Raw genomic sequence first — 19909 nt, 5'->3', positions numbered from 1 at the left:
GGTGGTTACATGAGGGTGTTCATGTTTTGAAAATTTGTTAACCTGTACACATATGATTTGTGTAGTTCTCTGCATTTTTTTAAAAATTAGGTAGAGAAGTATAGATTTTAGAACTCAGAAGTTATTAATATATCATTTTGGAGGGATGAGGAAGGTGGAGTCTGGGGAAGAAATAAGAAAATGAGCCAGAGAGGGATGTTTAAATTTAATAGTAGGCATGCATATTAGTGTGTCATTGCATAAATAGTGTTGAGATAAAAGTTTTATCACCTCCATTCAATAAACTGTTAAAGGATAACAATTACTATTTGAGAATGATTTTACCAATATTATAATTTTCCCATATGTTATACTGGTAAAGAATCACTTTGATTCCAAGACTCCTATTTTATAGATTGTGCAATGAATGGAAAGCCCCATTAGGCAGTTGGTGGAGAGACTTCTGTGTTAAATTGGAGCCCTCTCCTAGTCTGGCATGGGCCATGAGGCTGAAAGCTCATTAACCCAGGTTTGCCTCCATGAAGACTGGAGGCCAGCACAAGGATGTCTGCAGGTCAGGGGGACAAGGGTTTTGTACCCAAGATGTCACTGAAGATTGTATAAGGTTTTGAGAGGGTCAAGGCATTGAACATGCTTCCAAAAACACTGCCAATGAACTTTGCAAATGTGAGGGGATTAATTTGTGTGATCATTCATTAAGAATTAAAATTGGAAGGAAAAAAAGGAACAAAATCATGGACTTTTCCTGAGCAAACAAGTGTGACAGGAGAGACAACAGGCAACTCTTTGGCAAAAAAAAGCTGTTTCAAAAGACAGAGAAACCAAAGGTGAGGACCAGAGAGTGAGGACCAGAAAGCAGTTGGATTGATGGCTGGGTTTCTGTCTGGGAAACATCATGTTTTCCAAGGTCTGTAGGTGAATGTTAGTTCACTGAGGACTCAGGCAATACTAATCAGACTTCTGCTCTTTAAGGGGCCATACTCTCAGGAAAGAGGTTAAATACTGCACTCCTGATTTGTCTATGACTTCACAAGTAACTTTCTTTCATAGAAATTTCTTTCTGCTTACAGCCACATGTGGACTTTCTTCAGCTGATGATTAACTCCCAGAATTCCAAAGAAACAGACAACCATAAAGGTAACCAAGGAGAGCTTCAGAGGGGCCACAGTGGGGAGATGCACAGGTAGGGGGCAGTTCTGAAAATGTGCAGGAAATTTTCCAGGCAGATGGGAATTTAGGCCAAATTGAAGAAAGACACTTGTGCAGAAAAAAAGAGTAGACCATGGTACTTCCTAGAAGTTTGCATGCACAACTATTCAGAGCTCAAAGGGCAAGTATAACAAGGATGTCATGCCCAGAAGTCAGTTATGAAATGGATCACTACAGCTGAACCTTTGGGGAGCTTGGTTCCGATATCAGTTCTCAGACTCCTCCAGAACCACCAAGTCAGAACCTCTGTCTGAATATTTGCATCAAGGCTTCATCCATTCATTCTTCAGGGGGCACATTGCCCCAGTGTTAGTGACCTTAACTTGGAATACTTTTAAACTTGTGTTCACCAGCTTATTCTACTGTTAAGTGTAATTCCCACCCCACTTTGTTATTAATACATAACTTCTGGGAGAAGCCTTTGTGACTGTAAATATTCTGTTCCTCTTCCAATCATCACCCACTGGTTTTATTATTCATGAATGGTTTTTGACTGAAACCGTTGTTATTATGATTACATGATGTCTTTCTAAACCCATCATTCTTCTGTATTTATGAGCTGATGTTCTTTCATAGGGAGAGCTCTCCATTCTCCCCCAGTCATTTATTTATTTATATCAGTATATCTCGTGTACAGCTAACTTACTCTCTCATATCACTCTTCATTTTGATTTTCAAATTCTCTCAGGTTTGTCCACTGGAGCTCTTTCAAGTGGGCTCCTATATATATATATATTACTTTTTTCTCCTGAAAATTTTTTTCAATAGGCTATTTTTTAGCAGAAATTAAAAAACAAAACTGAGTGAATACATTCTGCCCCCCAGCTATATATAGCCTTCCTCAAATCAGAAGTCCATACTGGAGTGATACACTTGTTATAATCAATGAACCTAAACTGATACATTATTATCACCCAAAGACAATAGTTCACACCTGGGTCCAATCTTGGCATTGTACATTCTTATGGCTTTTGATAAATGTATAATGATGTGTGTCCACCACTGTTGTATACAGAGTATCCTGTATCCTTTTCATTTGTCATTTTCCAAGAACTTCCTCACTTCCTAATGCAAGGCATTCCAGCTTTCTGTTCTATTTCCCCTGGAATAAGCCATTTCTCTAAGAAGTTCAGGTTCCGTCTACTGAGAAATGATGTTTAGAATCCAAAATCTGGGTTCTAGGAATGCTCATTGTTACCACGTTTTTTTGTTTGTTTGTTTGTTTGTTTTGCTTCCAGATCCTCTCAGTGGACAATTTTCAGAACATCAACTATTTTTACACAGTAATGTAAAAATTAAAAAAAAAAAAAAAGTCTGTATCTACTCCAAAACACTGATGCAAATCAGCTCTCTCTCACTCACAAAAAGACCCTGGTGTGCTTTAATTCCATTACATGAATACTCCTAAATGGTTAATTTGAAGCCACCAATGGATTGATAACCATCTCACAAAAGTCTGGAATTTTATAAAACTGGTTCTTGAAAGCAGGTATAAACCTACTTCAGCACACTCTAAATATGTCTATAACTGTGTGGACACCTACTTTTATCATTCTATCTATCTATCTATTATCATCTATCATTTCTTCAAGTACATGATTCAATACAACTTCCTGTGATGAAGGAAATAATCTCTATCTGTTCGGTTCAATATAGTAATCACTAGATGTCAGTATCTCCTGAGGACATGACATGTGGCCAGTGCCCCAGGAACCTGAATGCTAAATTGTATTTCATTCTAATCAATTAAAATTTGAGTAGTCACATATTAGACAGCACAACTCTAAACTTTGAGTATTATGGAGTTTATGTTAACTGGGGAAAAAATTTGATGGTTGAATTTATCCGCAATAGCATCACAGATATCATCATTGGAGATATCATCATCTACAATCTTGTAGACCTTTATTACACTCATTTTATGTTACTTTTATTATTTATTTCTTGGTTGGAACAGGTACCACATAGAGTTGAGTGCTCTAAGTAACAAAGGTCCTACTACACCCATCAAATAGCTGAGAGCCTGAGCATGCTTTGTCTCTTTGGAGAAAATAAAATTGGAGACTAGTGTATAATCACAGGGCTGTTTGATAAGCATAGAGAAGTGCAGAGAGAGGGGATGTGTACTTAGAGGATGACCTTCAGGCTAGAATGAATCAGCATTGCTAATTCTACTCTCTGGATCTTATTTTTCTAATTTTCACATTGGGCTATATCTTTCCATGGATGCATTCTTTCTTTTGCTATTTTAATGCGAATGATTAGCCTAGGATCATCACAACTCTTCAAGATTTTTGTTGATTTCCGTAGCTTCTATATGTATCTTGAACATCCCCTTGAAGACATGTGCCCCAGGTCTTGTATTCCCTGATGCCTCTCAAGGGCATAATCCATGCTTCTCAGGCTACATTGTGCACATGCATCTCCACATCTCATGAATGTTCAGATGTTGTATCCATAGTTCTAGGATGGGATTTGAAAATCTGAATTTGTATTAGGCTTCCAAATCCTGCTCATGCTGCTAGTCCATGGACCACACTTTCAGTTCCAAGAGTTTATCTGTAGCCCATATTGTACTGTTATGTTCCTCTAAACAAGTTTTGATAAAATATAATTTAATTTCCCCTACCATATGGTATCCCAAAGAAAGACAATGCCAAAGAATGCTCAAACTACTGCACAATTGCAGTCATCTCACACGCTAGTAAAGTAATGCTCAAAATTCTCCAAGCCAGGCTTCAGCAATATGTGAACTGTGAACTTCCAGATGTTCAAGCTGGTTTTAGAAAAGGCAGATATCAAACTACCAACATCTGCTGGATCTTGGAAAAAGCAAGAGAGTTCCAGAAAAACATCTACTTCTGCTTTATTGACTATGCCAAAGCCTTTGACTGTGTAGATCACAATAAACTGTGGAAAATTCTGAAAGAGTTGGGAATACCAGACCACCTGACCTGCCTCTTGAGAAATCTGTATGCAGGTCAGGAAGCAACAGTTAGAACTGGACATGGAACAACAGACTGGTTCCAGATAGGAAAAGGAGTACGTCAAGGCTGCATATTGTCACCCTGCTTATTTAACTTATATGCAGAGTACATCATGAGAAACGCTGGGCTGGAAGAAGCACAAGCTGGAATCAAGATTGCTGGGAGAAATATCAATAACCTCAGATATGCAGATGACACCACCCGTATGGCAGAAAGTGAAGAGGAACTAAAAGCCTCTTGATGAAAGTGAAAGAGGAGAGTGAAAAAGTTGGCTTAAAGCTCAACATTCAGAAAACGAAGAGCATGGCATCTGGTCCCATCACTTCATGGGAAATAGATGGGGAAACAGTGGAAACAGTGTCAGACTTTATTTTGGGGGGGCTCCAAAATCACTGCAGATGGTGACAGCAGCCATGAAATTAAAAGATGCTTACTCCTTGGAAGGAAAGTTGTGACCAACCTAGACGGCATATTCAAAAGCAGAGACATTACTTTGCCAACAAAGGTCCATCTAGTCAAGGCTATGGTTTTTCCAGTAGTCATGTATGGATGTGAGAGTTGGACTGTGAAGAAAGGTGAGCACTGAAGAATTGATGCTTTTGAACTGTGGTGTTGGAGAAGACTCTTGAGAGTCCCTTGGACTGCAAGGAGATCCAACCAGTCCATCCTAAAGGAGACCAGTCCTGGGTGTACTTTGGAAGGACTGATGCTAAAGCTGAAACTCCAATACTTTGGCCACCTCATGAGAAGAGTTGACTCATTGGAAGAGACTCTGATGCTGTGAGGGATTGGGGGCAGGACGGGAAGCAGACGACAGAGGATGAGATGGCTGGATGGCATCACCAACCCGATGGACGTGAGTTTGAGTGAACTCCGGAAGTTAGTGATGGACAGGGAGGCCTGGAATGCTGCAGTTCATGGGATCACAAAGAGTCAGACACCACTGAGTGACTGAACTGAACTGAACTGACCATATGGTCTGACTGGAAAAGGGAATGGCAAACCACTTCAGTATTCTTGCCTTGAGAACTCCATTAACAGTATGAAAAAGCAAAAAGATATGACACTGAAATAGAGGAAAACAATAGAAAGGGAAAGGCTAGAGATCTCTTCAAGAAAATTAGGGATACGAGGGAATATTTTATGCAAAGATGGGCACAATAAAGGACAGAAATGGCATGGACCTAACAGAAAAAAAAGAAGATATTAAGAAGAGATGGCAAGAATACACCGAAGAACTATACAAAAAAGATTTTCTAGACCCAGATAACCACGATGGTGAGATCACTCACCAGGAACCAGACATCCTGGAGTGTGATATCAAGTGGGCCTTAGGAAGCATCACTATGAATAAAGCTAGTGGAAATGACAGAATTCCAGTTGAGCTATTTCAAATCTTCAAAGAGTATGCTATTAAAATGATACACTCAATATGCCAGCAAATTTGGAAAACTCAGCAGTGGCCACAGGACTGGAAAAGGTCAGTTTTCATTCCAATCCCAAAGAAAGGCAATGCAAAAGAATGCTCAAACTACCGCACAATTACACTCATCTCACATACTAGCCAAGTGATGCTCAAAATTCTCCAAGCCAGGCTTCAACTGTACGTGAATTGTGAACTTCCAGATGTTCAAGCTGGATTTAGAAAGGGCAGAGGAACCAGAAATCAAATTGCCATCATCTGTTGGATCATAGAAAACTCTAGAGAGTCCCAGAAAAACATCTGCTTTATTGATTACACCAAAGCCTTTGACTGTGTGGATCACAACAAACTGAGGAAAATTCTTAAAGAGATGGGAATTACCAGACCACCTGACCTGTCTCCTGAGAAATCTGTATGCAGGTCAAGAAGCAACAGTTAGAACTGGACATGGAACAACAGACTGGTTCCAAACTGAGAAAGGAGTATATCACAGCTGTATTTTGTCACCCTGCTTATTTAACTTTTATGCAGAGTACATCATGCGAAATGCCGGGCTGGATGAAGCATAAGCTGAAATCAGGATATGCTGGGAGGAATCTCAGTAACCTCAGATATGCAGGTGACACCACCCTTGTGGCAGAAAGTGAAGAGAAACTAAAGAACCTCTAGAAAAAAGTAAAAGAGGAGTGAAAAAGCTGTCTTAAAACTCAACATTCAAAAAATGAAGATCATGACATTTAGACTCATCACTTCATGGCAAATAGAAACAATGGAAATAGTGAGAGACTTTATTTTCTTTGGCTCCAGAATCACTGCAGATGGTGACTGCAGCCATGAAATTAAAAGACGCTTGCACCTTGGAAGAAAAGCTATGACCAACCTAGACAGCATATTAAAAAGCAGAGACATTACTTTCCCAACAAAGGTCCATCTAGTCAAAGCTGTGTTTTTTCCAGTAGTCATGTATGGATGTGAGAGTTGGACTATAAAGAAAGCTGAGCACCGAAGAACTGATGCTTTTGAACTGTGGTGTTGGAGAAGCCTCTTGAGAGTCCCTTGGACTGCAGTGAGATCAAACCAGTCATCCCAAAGGAAATCAGTCCTGAATATTCATTGGAAGGACTGATGCTGAAGCTGAAGCTCCAATAAATTGGCCACCTGATGCAAAGAACTGACTCTTTAGAAAAGACCCTGATGCCGGGAAAGATTGAAGGCAGGAGTCACCGACTCGATGGGCATGAGTTTGAGCAAGCTCCAGGAGTTGGTGGTGGACAGGGAGGCGTGGCGTGCTGCAGTCCATGGGGTTGCAAAGAGTCAGACATGATTGAGCGATTGAACTAAACTGACCATGTAGCTTTATTATTGTATCCTTCAAAAAAAAAAATCAAGCTGTGCCTTAACTAAAATAATTTGAAATATTCTAGAAGGAAATGCTGCTCCATTTTACTTGGAGCTAAAGTTCTTTTACAGTTCTCTAAAGGCCACAATGATAATACTGTAGACGTTAGACAGAAGTGCTGTCTCTTGAAATTACCCAGCTGTGTTGGTGGGGGGTGGCATTGCAGGAACAGAGGGCCAAAAATAGTAGAGACTTGGGAAAAACTGGATCAAGACAGTTCTTGGCTTTTTCTTGGCTCTGTGAGAGACACAGGGTGGAAATCACTCTCAGTTTGATTCTGAATTACTTTTACATGATTTCCCCTGGGGGTTTGGGAGTTTCACTGGAATGTCTCATCATTTAAGCTATGGTTTTTACAATGCCGTGCTTTACCTAAAATGTCTTTTTTTTTTTTTTTTTTTTTAGCTCTCTCTGACCAAGAACTCATAGCCCAAAGTGTTATCTTTATTTTTGCCGGCTATGAGACCACTAGCAGTACTCTTTCCTTCCTTCTGTATATTTTGGCCACTCACCCTGATGTCCAGCAGAAGCTGCAGGAGGAGATTGATGCGACTTTCCCCAATAAGGTGAGTGATGATACCCAGAGATGGGGAAGGTGAAGCCTTAGCATGATTGTCTTCTCACCACTTCTTAGGAGATTTCTGCCCAAAGCATAAGCATCAAATCATTTACCTCCTTTCCCAGGTGATGCAGTGGAAAAAAAATCCAATTCTTCCAATGCAGGAGATGTGGGTTTGATACGTGCGTTGAGAAGATCCCCTGGAGTCGGAAATGGCAACCCAATCCAGTATTCTTGCCATAGAAATCCCATGGACAGAGGAGCTTGGTGGGCTACAGTTCATGGGATTGCAAAGAGTCACAGAAGACTGGGATTGAACACAGCACATTTAGGAAAGATCTAAAAGATACAAAGCAAAGGGAGAGAACATAAGTACTTCGCGCTACTCACAGCAATATAAGTGCTTTGAAAAAAGTGCTGGTCTTGAGGTATCAGTTATCAGAATAATACCAAGTAACATGCACAGAACTTCAGTGGCATCTAGCAGGAACAATTTATTTCTCTGGTGTCTGCATTTGTTGTTCAGGCACCACATTGTGTCGGACTCTTTGTGACCCCATGGACTGCAGCATGCCAGGCTTCCCTGTCCCTCATTATCTCCCAGAGTTTACCCAAGTTTATGGTGTCTGCATAGTTATCTGTTGATATTGGCTGGACTTGCTGTGGTCTGGGCTGTGGTCTGTGGCAGAGCTAGGCTGGCCTTAGCTAAGTGGTTGTGTTGCAGGAAAGGGGATCCCTTCCAGGGCCCAAAACTGGGCTCTTGTCTAACACTCAGAAATGAATTGTCTGAGGAGATACATGTGCTAACAAAGCAAGAGATTTTATTGGGAGAGGGCACCCAGGTGGAGAGCAGGAGGGTAAGGGAACCCAGGAGAACAGCTCTGCCAGTCTTGCAGTCTCGGGTTTTACAGTGATGGGATTAGTTCCCGGGTTGTCTTTAGCCAATCATTCTGACTCAGTCCTTCCTGGTGGTACATGCCTTATTCAGCCAAGATGGGTGCCAGAGAGAAGGATTCTGGGAGGTGGTTGGACATGTGATGTCTCCTTTTGACCTTTTCTGAACTGTTCCAGTTGGTGGTGGCTTATTAGTTCTGTGTTCCTAACCAGGACCTTCTGTCATAAAACAACTCATGCAAACGATTACTACGGCACCTGGCCAGGGTGGGCGGTTTCAGTCAGTGTGTTTCCCTAACAGTTGGACTGACTCGGCTCCACACATGCTCCTCACGTGTCTCAGTCTCTACCTGTCTGCTTCTCAGGGCAGCAGTAGATGTCATGAGCAAGAGGCCTAATCCTATGGGTGACTTTCAAAACTCTGCTAGCATCACACATAGCAATATTCCACTGGCTCAAACCACTGAGCCACCTGACCAACCTGAGTCAGGATGGGAGGGCATCACAGAGGTAATGGCGAAGGGAATGGACACAAATAATGGTGGAGAATTGGGACCATTAATTCAGTCTGCTGCCCAGTGTAAACTTTAGACTAGGTGAAGCTTGCTGTACAAGAAAGGACATACGGTAGGAAGCAGAGGACACAAGTATGAGATCTGACTGCTTTTGGACAAGTCTTATGTCCTTTCGAATCCTAGGTCCTTCAAATACTTTGTAGGGCCTGCATAAATTAGAGATGACTTTCTTCTCTGGTAAACCCCATATTGGGATTCTTTTGATTACAAGAAGATTGAAAGGCTGCTAACAGACCAAGGCTAGCTAAGGCATTGCATTCTCTCCTTTTATAAGAATACTAATAATACTAGTATTATTGGCTAATATGTGCTTCTTACTTTATATGTCTGTTCTAAATACTTTCTATTTAAAAATGTGTTTAATTTTCAAGAAATTCTTTATTAGTCAGGAGAGGCTAGCTTATGCCTCAGTAACAGACAAGCCCTGGAATCTCAGGGGCTTTCATAGCAAAGTTTTCCATCACCCACGTGTACACACTGAACATGGATTGTTAGTGGAGGATGGAGTGGACAGCTCTGCTTCACAGAGTCACTCAGGAAAACTGACTCAGAGCATTTACCATCTTATAATTGCCTTATCTGAAACATAAGGCCTTCTTGTCTTCTGTGGAATAAGGAACTCTAGAGTTGCTTACTGCGTTTTCAACTGATTTGTCTCTGAACTGACATAATTGCCTCAGTTCACAGCCTGTTGGCAAAGCTGGTTTTCCATAACTTCAAGTGGGCTGGGAAACATGTGGACTACATGGATGCTGGGTGAGCAGTGAGTGTCTCTGCCACGCTACCCTCTGGAGGGTCAGCTCCATCTGTCTCCATGTAACGTATGAGAAACCTGAGCTACGGGGAGATGAGATACTTCCAGGCACTAGTCGTGTGCGTGGTGCTGATCTAGTCAAGCTGTGATCCGGGGTGTTGGCTCCTGAGCCACTCTTACCCTCTACAGTGTTTCTCCTTAAATATAACCCCACGTGACAGCCATGTATCACCCCCACTGGTCTCAGATCTCAGCCCAAACCAGAGTTCTTTGTGGCGTGCAGATAGCTGGACCATGGAGCTGGAGTTGCTTGTTTAGACCTTCAGACCTTAGGGTCACACTTGTAGGGATAATAGGGACCCTTCTAGCAGCAGACGGTGGGGTTCTGATCCTCTTGTAACCTCCCTGCATCTGAAATTGTGTTCTCATCCATACTCTTCATTTGCGGATTTGGTTTAGAAAGGAACTTGTTTCTCCCCAATTATTTATGGAGTTTTCATATATTGTTTCCAGACTGTATGTGTATAATGAAGAGAATGAGCGGTCAGGAGTCTTCAACTAAGAGCCTTCACGTTGAATAGGGGATTTGCTCTGTTATACGCTCTTTCCTTGGTAGAGATGTGTGGCCTCACTTTGGAAAAGAAACTGACTGTGGCCCATTTCACTTAAGAGTAAGGGTCCTAACCCTTGGTCACATTTGTTCTCATGAGAGAAAAGATATGCTCCACGATAACCTGTGGTGTTTCACAAACTATTTAGAGACCTGTTCCAATGTTCTTCCATTGCCATGACTACTGCCCATCTCAAGGGGCGCTGAGAGGTCAAATGACATGTAAAATGTCTCTAAATGCTAACGTTCTTTACCAATTTAAATTATCCCCTGGAGTTCCTAACATTTCAATAGGCCTACATAGATGGAGTTGAAGGTTGATCTGATATCTTAATTTATCAAAATCTATTTCTTTCTTCCTAGGCGCCTCCAACCTACGATGTCCTGGCACAGATGGAGTATCTTGACATGGTGGTGAATGAAACTCTCAGATTGTTTCCAATTGCTGTTAGACTTGATAGGTTCTGTAAGAAGGATGTGGAAATCCATGGGGTGTCCATTCCCAAAGGGACAACAGTGATGGTGCCAATCTCCGTGCTTCACAGAGACCCACAGCTCTGGCCAGAGCCTGAGGAGTTCCGTCCTGAAAGGTACAAGACCCCAGGGAAGGGGACCCTCCTGATCTAGTTGCTCAGAGCGTATTCTAACGACTCTCATTATGGATAACAAATGTGTGACTATATAATTGCTTTATTTTATACCTTTTTATTGTTAAATGTCTTTTCGTATTCCAAGAATATTATTTGATTAAATAATAATTAAAATTAAAAATTTTACCAACCGTGAACTAGAGCAAAAGTATTTAGCTCTGTACACTCTCAACACCTTAAGCTTTGCTGTTGTTTAGACACTAAGTTGTGTCTGACTCTTTGAAACCTCATGGACTGTGTCCCACCAGGCTCCTCTGTCTGTGGGATTTTCCAGGCAAGAATACTGGAGTGGGTTGCCATTTTCTTCTCTAGGAGATATTCCTGACCCAGGGATTGAACCCATATCTTGTGCATTGGCAAGTGGATTTTTTACCATTGAGCCACCCTGGAAGCCCAATAACTTAAGATAGGTCTCACTAATAGTGAAATGTAAATCCTGTGGACATTTTTCTATGCGTATACCCACTGTTAAAACTTGGAATGGCATTACATATAGTCTGATTTTCAATTGCTTTCTTTATTTAACAGTAAATTATAAACAACATTCTATGTTTTTAAAATATATTTATATATCTTGCATCTGCTATAATTTACTTAACAGCTATATTATTTTAGTTGCATTGGTTTTTATTCCTTAAAGTCTGTCTGTCTGTTCTCCTTAGTTCTTTGAATTCATCACCAACATTCCCATATTTCCATTGCTTTAAACATTGGCTACTGTTTCCTCTATTATTATTGTGGGACTGTAGGCTGAGGACCTAGCGGTCTCATCCCAGGTGATTCCAGCAGCCTCAGTGAGGATGGAGACACAGGTGCCCTCATTCAGTCTGTGGCTGCAGACCTGAGCAGCTCCCTTCTGCCTCAGTGTTTGGTGACCTTTCGGAGAGAAGTCCTCTGGTCTCTAGACATCTAGACTTTCTCCTTGGAGGGGTTAATATTGTCTTCTGGGAATTCAGAGTCAGGATCTGGTTTGGGCACAGATTGGACTCTGGAAAGAGCTGATGCTCTCCCATTTATTTTATGGTGAGCAAAATTTGATTGAAGATTTTAGCACCCTAGCTGGGATCTAGCCCTTTATGAGCCCCTGACTATAAGCTCCCTGATGGCAGGGACTGTGTCTTCTTCACCCCGGTGTCCTTAGTGCTAGCATAACCTGTACATGTAACATTGTTGAAAGAAGACTCAGAGTCCACCAAGTCCTCCGTCCTGGACCAGCGAACCTCAGTGTCTCTCTAGAGTTCAGTAGCTCCCCCTCCTGCAACCTCAGAAACCTGAAATCAGAGACCACTCACTGTACTTCCCTTTGATTCATTCAGCCATCATGCAGAGAGATAGTGCTCACCTGGCAGGGACTGGGCCAGGGAGTGAGAAATCCAAATGTTAAAGCCTATTATTAAGAGTTTTGAACATATACACTATATATTCTATAGGCAAATGTCTATGAATCATGTTTAATGTATCCGTTTGTGTCCATTCCCTGCTCAACAGCCATCAGCCAGGTCTGCACGACTCACATGATGCCCTTCGACTAATTCTCCATGCATCTGAAATCACATTGTCTGTAAATAGTCCAGAGTAGTCTCCAAAATAGGGACTCTTTAAAATACACAGAACCACAATGCCATTATTACTTACCCCAAATCCACATATTTCCTTAATATATTCAAATATTAAGGAGTCAAATTTGAATTGAGCAGAGGTCTAACCATCAAGGACTTTAAAGGTTTGTGGAAATGACAGACACAGAAATCAGTGATTGAACCAGAGTAGAGTCATATGCCCACATAAATCTACTGACCTCAACATTCTCTGTATGTGAGAGGAAGAGACACACATACACAAGAGGAGGGGAAGGGGAAGCAATTGAAAACTAACAATTAAAATGTTCAGAGACTTTTCTCCTGCTTCCTTCGTCTCTGAGCACATGACCAATGTTAGTGTTCGTGGAGGCAGGAACCCACTCTTCCTACAATCATTCTCATTGCCTGTCTTTCAGAGCCTGAGCATGTCACCAATCTGAATGTAAATTTCATATTTAAAGATGCATTTTCTTTAAACATCCTTCATCTCATCTGCTCGCCAGGACTGAACTCTCCTGTGGGGTCTGGAAAATGGGAAGGCCCTGGGGCTTACCTTTCTCACAGCAAAATCACCACAGCAGGATTCAGTCATCTGCCCACAGGAGTCTCCCTTATGCTACTGGTTGAGGGTTTAAGTTAAAACCTCAGACCTGGAATTTCTGTGACTTTTCTGTTCCATTGACTTTTTCATCTACGGTTGTGGATCCAGGTTCAGTAAGAAGAACAAGGACAACATAAATCCTTACGTCTACCTGCCTTTTGGAACTGGACCCCGAAACTGCATTGGCATGAGGTTTGCTATCATGAACATGAAACTTGCTGTCGTCAGAGTCCTGCAGAACTTCTCCTTCAAACCTTGTAAAGAAACACAGGTTAGCAGTTCACTCTGCATAGCGTTTTACTGAGAATTTTTTTAAGTGAGATGTATCTCTCTGTGTCTATAAGATTGTGATCTATTCAAACAACAATTTAGTTTAGAGACAGAGAATCTGTTTGAAGCCATCTGTGACCTTTGATTGTCAACCAGCCTTGGAGGGCTAAGTCTTCATAAAGACCCAACTGTAAAGGTCATCTAGAGTCGGTGCAATAGCACGACATGACTACACCAAGTCCAGTGAACGTGAGCAACTTTTACAATTTGGTGTCACGTCCACTAGAAGGGAGGAAAATGTCGTACAAAGTTGTGAGAGCAGAGATGACCATGTCATGATTTTTCACTGATGCCCTTCTCCATGGGAACTTACAGAAGCTCTCCTGACAGCGATTCTCAGCCACTGTTTGTATAAAGAAGTAAATTACTGGGGACCAATATCCCTATGCCGAGGTCACCTCAGACTCTCTAAAATAATTTCCCCAGAGTGTGGCATTGAGGGCACCCCCACTGATCCTTCTGTGCAGCCACAGTGATCCCTGAGTGAAAGCATTTCTGCCGGATGGGAAGGGCTCCCACAGCCCCTCACCTGCCAGGGATCCTGCTGCCATCCAGCTGGGCTCCCTTTGCATTCTCAGAATGACTGTGTGTCCTTCCTGTCCACCCTACAGTCCATCCTCCCCCTTCGAGTTCCAGTTCAGTCCTGAGTCCCTCCATGCAGCCTGCGCATCCAGGCCAGAGCCCACTGCCCCCTCTGCTGTGTGTACAGGTATCACAGGCTGGCGTCATGGGTCCTACCACCTAGCAATACTTTGACCCTGAACCAGCCAGCTTGGTTCCTTTATTTCCTTTATACCTAAGAAGGTCTTCAACTCTGTCCCCTCATTTTATTGCTTTCATAAACGCTCAGTGGTGTCTTGACGTCATTGGGCAAATGTTTAAGGAGTGACTTGCAGTTGATCAGAGCTCTTGGACACAAATATGGAATTTTGTGGAAGTTTGAATTTTAAAATTTATCAAATGTCATTTGTGTTCTTGCTTGTTTTATGTGTGTCTGTGTGTCTGTCTGCAGGGAAAATGCATACTGTTTGAAAGTTTGTTTCTTTTTTTTTATTTTTTTTTAACTTTATTTTACTTTATAATACTGTACTATTTTTTTTTAATTTTAAAATCTTTAATTCTTACATGCGTTCCCAAACATGAACCCCCCACCCACCTCCCTCCCCATAACATCTCTGTGGGTCATCCCCATGCACCAGCCCCAAGCATGCTGTATCCTGTGTCAGACATAGACTGGCAATTCGATTCTTACATGATAGTATACATGTTAGAATGCCATTCTCCCAAATCATCCCACCCTCTCCCTCTCCCTCTGAGTCCAAAAGTCCATTATACACATCTGTGTCTTTTTTGCTGTCTTGCATACAGGGTCGTCATTGCCATCTGTCTAAATTCCATATATATGTGTTAGTATACTGTATTGGTGTTTTTCTTTCTGGCTTACTTCACTCTGTATAATCGGCTCCAGTTTCATCCATCTCATCAGAACTGATTCAAATGAATTCTTTTTAACAGCTGAGTAATACTCCATTGTGTATATGTACCACAGCTTTCTTATCCATTCATCTGCTGATGGACATCTAGGTTGTTTCCATGTCCTGGCTATTATAAACAGTGCTGCGATGAACATTGGGGTACATGTGTCTCTTTCAATTCTGGTTTCCTCGGTGTGTATGCCCAGCAGTGGGATTGCTGGGTCATAAGGTAGTTCTATTTGCAATTTTTTAAGGAATCTCCACACTGTTCTCCATAGTGGCTGTACTAGTTTGCATTCCCACCAACAGTGTAGGAGGGTAAATGTTTGAAAGTTTAAAATAACAATTTGTTGCAGTTGTAGCAAGACCTGGAATCACTCTCTGAGGCACACACAGAACAATTGGCATTGATTCATCTCAAGCATGGCCCTAAAATAAGGCTTATTTCTAGGAGTCATACATTTAATAAGCAGCTCCTCCCTTTGAGTAGCTTTCTCAGGGAAAGTGAAAGTGAAGTTGCTCAGTCGTGTCCGACACTTTGCGACCCCATGGACTGTAGCCTACAACACTCCTCCATCCATGGGATTATCCAGGCAAGAGTATTGGAGTGGGTTGCTATTTCCTTCTCCAGAGGATCTTCCCAACTCAGGGATTGAACCTGGGTCTCCCGCATTGTAGGCAGATGCTTTACCATCTGAGCCACCAGGGAAGTCTTTCTCAGGGAAGAGGAGGATAAAGATGTTTCCATTTCACTTGCAGGCATCTGTGTGGGCGTCCTGTAAGTGTACACACACAGGGGACTCAGCCCTGAGAGAAAGGGGGCCTCGGGCACCCCTGGGAAGGGAAGATGCCCCTGCAAGCTCCACCCAATCCCCCATGGGCTGGGGCTTCTCCCTCCACAGCTCCTTGCTTGTCCTTCAGTCAGCTGAGGTTAGAAGGTCACTCTGTTGGTTCCCCAACCCAGAAGGAGTGACTGGGAAAGGGGCTAAAAATCTCAGACAGAACACTGTAGGTTATCAGAACTTCACCCTTTGCCCTGCACTTGGAACCAGGGGATGTTTTAAAAAACAGGCATAATGCTTCATAGGCATAGTGCTCAGTCGATATTTTTGTGCAGTGAATGATGAATGAATGCTTTCACTATCTAGTCTTGACATAACTTATGGAGTAAGTACAGAGAATCAAAGATAAAGAAGGGAAACTGGATGCAAGTGATCAAAAGGTACAAACTTCTGGTTATAGATAAATAAGTACAGGGATGTCACATAAAATGTGATGATTATAGTTTGTAGACATTTTTAATACAATTAAAATAAAAATATAAAATTTTAAGCATAAATTTTAACGTAAAATTATAGACATTTTTATGTAGTAGAAGAGAATAGATCCTAAAAGTGCTCATGAGAGAAAAATATTATTTTTTATTTTTCTATCTCTATGAGTTGATGGATGTTAACTAAACTTATTGTGGCTGTAATTTCATTATATATGTAAGTCAAATATTTATACCATAAATCATTTATATCTCAATAAATTGGAATTTTAAAAAATTTTAAGTGAATAATAAGGGAGTACTAGAAATGACTTTGTGCCCATATATTTTATAACACGTTAAACAGACCAATTTTCTGAAAGTCATAATGTATTAAAATTGAATCAAGGAAATATTGGCAGCTTGCCCCTCCCTATAGCTGTTGAACACATTGAATTGGTAGTTTAAAAAAAAAATAAAAAAATACACGATGCTACAAGTAGCTTGTATATTGCTGTAAAGTGTTATTGTCTGAAATGCATCGTCTACTTGGCTTCTCTTGTTGGCGGTGCTTCATTCATTGGTTCTCTGAACTGTTGCAGATCCCCTTGAAGATAAGCAGCCAAGGACTTTTAAGACCGGAAAAACCTGTTGTTCTAAAGGTTGTGCTCAGAGATGGAACCATAAGTGGAGCCTGACTTTCCCTAAAGACCTGAGCTTTGTTCTTCAAGGAGCTGTGTCCCAGAATTTCAGGGGACTTGATTTACTTTGTGGTAAAACTCAGAAATAAAGATGGGCTTCTTCTATTGTACTTGCTGGATGACTAGGGTATCTACACATTTGTTTAGCTTTCTCAGTGTCTGTGTTTTTATATACTGTGTAACATGAAAGAGGTGACTAATGAGGGCTGGGTATGTACACTCAGCTTATCTGATTCTCAAAGGACCATCTCCACCCACCTGCAATTAGTAACATCTACTCCAGAGCACTGATCAAGAAAGAGAATGTCTCAACAGTTTTATCAGCAAATTAATGAAAACAAGAATTATTGTGGTGACTGAAGTTCTGACATTTATTTCTATATCACAGGTTTTATTTTATATATTCCAAATCAAATATTCTATTGAGCAGCTCTATAAACAACTCTTTACAAAAGTATTATTTGATACTTTTAATACATCCTGCCCTTTAGGGGGAATGTGTACAATGGAATCAGGGAGAGCCAGTGACTAAATACTTTTGACCATCACAATCCCTGGTGGGTGGGACCTTTTTCAAAACTGCTCTTTGATGTATTACATAGGTAAGAATTAATCCACAGTGATTTTGCCCATTTCTTACAGAGTATGTTCATAGTTTAAATCTATGTTTTTTGAGCTCATATTTTATATAACAACAGATACATGTATACTATTAGCTTTGATTAACAATTTTCATCTCATCTCCCCTGATATTTCTGGAAGGCAGGAAACAGATTTTTTTTTGAAGCGTCTTTGTTTTCCACCCTCAACTCCCAACTGTCTTAACACAATGAACATGGAATATAAGATGGTTGATTGGTCAGTTGATTGGAGAGAAAGGCTACAGCCACTGGTCAGTTTCAGTTGATATCAGAAGCTGCACACAGCCCTTCCTTCCCCTTTTCTGCCCCTCCCATCCACAACCCCTTCCTTGCTAGGGATTTCCTGGATAGTCCAGTCCTAAAGCCATTAGGGGGCACACAGAAGGCTGACAGCCTTAACCTCCAGGGTGTGGGCCAAGAAGGGGGGCTCAGTGGCTCCGAGTTGGAGACTGCATAGAGTGGGGAAAGTATCCACAGAAACAGCAGCCTGGCATGGGTGTGGGAACATAGGCTAGGAGAAAGGAGTGTCCACCCTGAAGAGCGGCCTGGCCAGGGCAGCCAGAGCCTAAAGAGGGTGTGGAGGTCCGAGGAGGATGAGGAGGGCACCATGAGTAGAAAGGGGTTTGAGTGGCAATAGCTACATAAAGGGGGATTGATCGAGTAAATAAATATATTATGGATAATGCTACTATAGAAGAGCAAATAGCTCCAGAAGGAATGAAGAGGCTGAGCAAAAGCAGAAATAACACCCAGTTGTGTATGTGTTTGGTGGTGGAAGTAAAGTCCAATGGTATAAAGAACAATATTGCATAGGAACCTGGATTGTTAGATCCATGAATCAAGGTAAATTGAAAGCGGTCAAACAGGAAATGGCAAGAGTGAACATCAACATTTTAGGAATCAGTGAACTAAAACAGACAGGAATGGGCAAATTTAATTCAGATGATCATTGTATCTACTACTGTGGGCAAGAATGCCTTAGAAGAAATGAAATAGCCATCATAGTCAACAGAAGAGTCCAAAATGCAGTACTTTGGTAAAATCTCAAAAACGGTGGAATTATTTCAGTTTATTTCCAAGGCAAACCATTCAGTATCACAGTAATCCAAGTCTCTGACCCAACCACTAATGCCAAAGAAGTTGAATGTTCTATGAAGACCTATAAGACTAGACCTAGAAAGAATTCCAAAACACCAGTCCTTTTCATCATAGGGGACTGGAATGCAAAATTAGAAGGTCAGGACATATCTGGAGTAACAGGCAAGTTTAGCCTTGGAGTACAAAATGAAGCAGGACAAAGTCTGACAAAGTTTTACCAAGAGAACCCACTGTTCACAGCAAAGACCCTTTTCCAACAACAGGAGAGACGACTCTACACGTGGACATCACCAGATGGTCAATATTAAAATCAGATTGACTATATTCTTTGTAGCCAAAGATGGAGAAGCTCTATACAGTCAGCAAAAACAAGACTGGAAGCTGATTGTGGCTCAGATCATGAACTCCTTATTGCCAAATTCAGACTTAAATTGAAGAACGTAGGGAAAACCACTAGGCCATTCAGGTATTACCTAAATCAAATCCTTTTTGATTATACAATGGAAGTGACAAGTAGATTCAAGGGATTAGATCTGATAGAGTGCCTGAAGAACTATGGACCAAGGTTTGTAACATTGTACAGGAGGCAGTGATCAAAACCATCCCCAAGAAAAAGAAATGTAAAAAGGCAAAATGGTTGTCTGAGGAGGCTTTACAAAATAGCTGAGGAAAAAGAAGCAAAAGGCAAGGGGGAAAAAGAAAGATATACCCAATACCCATCTTAATGCAGATTTCCAGAGAATAGCAAGGAGAGATAAGAAATGCTTTTTAAGTGAACAATGCAAAGAAATAGGAGAAAAAATAGAATGGGAAAGACAAGAGACCTCTTCAAGAAAATTAGAGATACCAAGGGAATATTTCATGCAAAGATAGGCAAAATAAAGGACAGAAATGGTATGGACCTAATAGAAACAGAAGATATTAAGAAGAGGTAACAAAATACACAGAAGAGCTATACAAAAAAGATCTTCATGACCCAGATAAGCACGATGGTTTTATCACTCACCTAAGCCAGACATCCTGAGGTGTGAAGTCGCAAGTAGGCCTTAGGAAGCATCACTACAAACAAAGCTAGTGGAGCTGACGGAATTCCAGCTGAGTTATTTCAAATCTTAAAAGATGATGCTGTGAAAGTGCTGTGCTCAACATGCCAGCAAATTTGGAAAACTCA

The 19909-nt window shown here is 41.3% G+C and overlaps 1 protein-coding gene across 1 annotated transcript in view; it reads left to right on the top strand.

Annotated features, from left to right (window-relative positions):
* The window catches only part of LOC101110202 (cytochrome P450 3A24-like), a 59960-nt gene extending 42851 nt beyond the window's left edge, over positions 1–17109 (top strand). Inside the window, exons 9-13 of the mRNA XM_004021036.5 lie at positions 1071–1137; positions 7424–7584; positions 10774–11000; positions 13350–13512; positions 16901–17109. Coding sequence (XP_004021085.2) covers positions 1071–1137; positions 7424–7584; positions 10774–11000; positions 13350–13512; positions 16901–16996 — 714 coding nt within the window. The 3' untranslated portion in view covers positions 16997–17109. The remainder of the gene's footprint in view (positions 1–1070; positions 1138–7423; positions 7585–10773; positions 11001–13349; positions 13513–16900) is intronic.
* Positions 17110–19909: the final 2800 nt, after the last annotated feature.

Source organism: Ovis aries, chromosome 24 (genome assembly GCF_016772045.2).
Source record: "Ovis aries strain OAR_USU_Benz2616 breed Rambouillet chromosome 24, ARS-UI_Ramb_v3.0, whole genome shotgun sequence".
In the NCBI taxonomy this organism is placed as follows: domain Eukaryota; kingdom Metazoa; phylum Chordata; class Mammalia; order Artiodactyla; family Bovidae; genus Ovis; species Ovis aries.
Note: the sequence above shows the minus strand (reverse complement) of the source record. Positions and strands in the feature narration are given on the sequence as shown.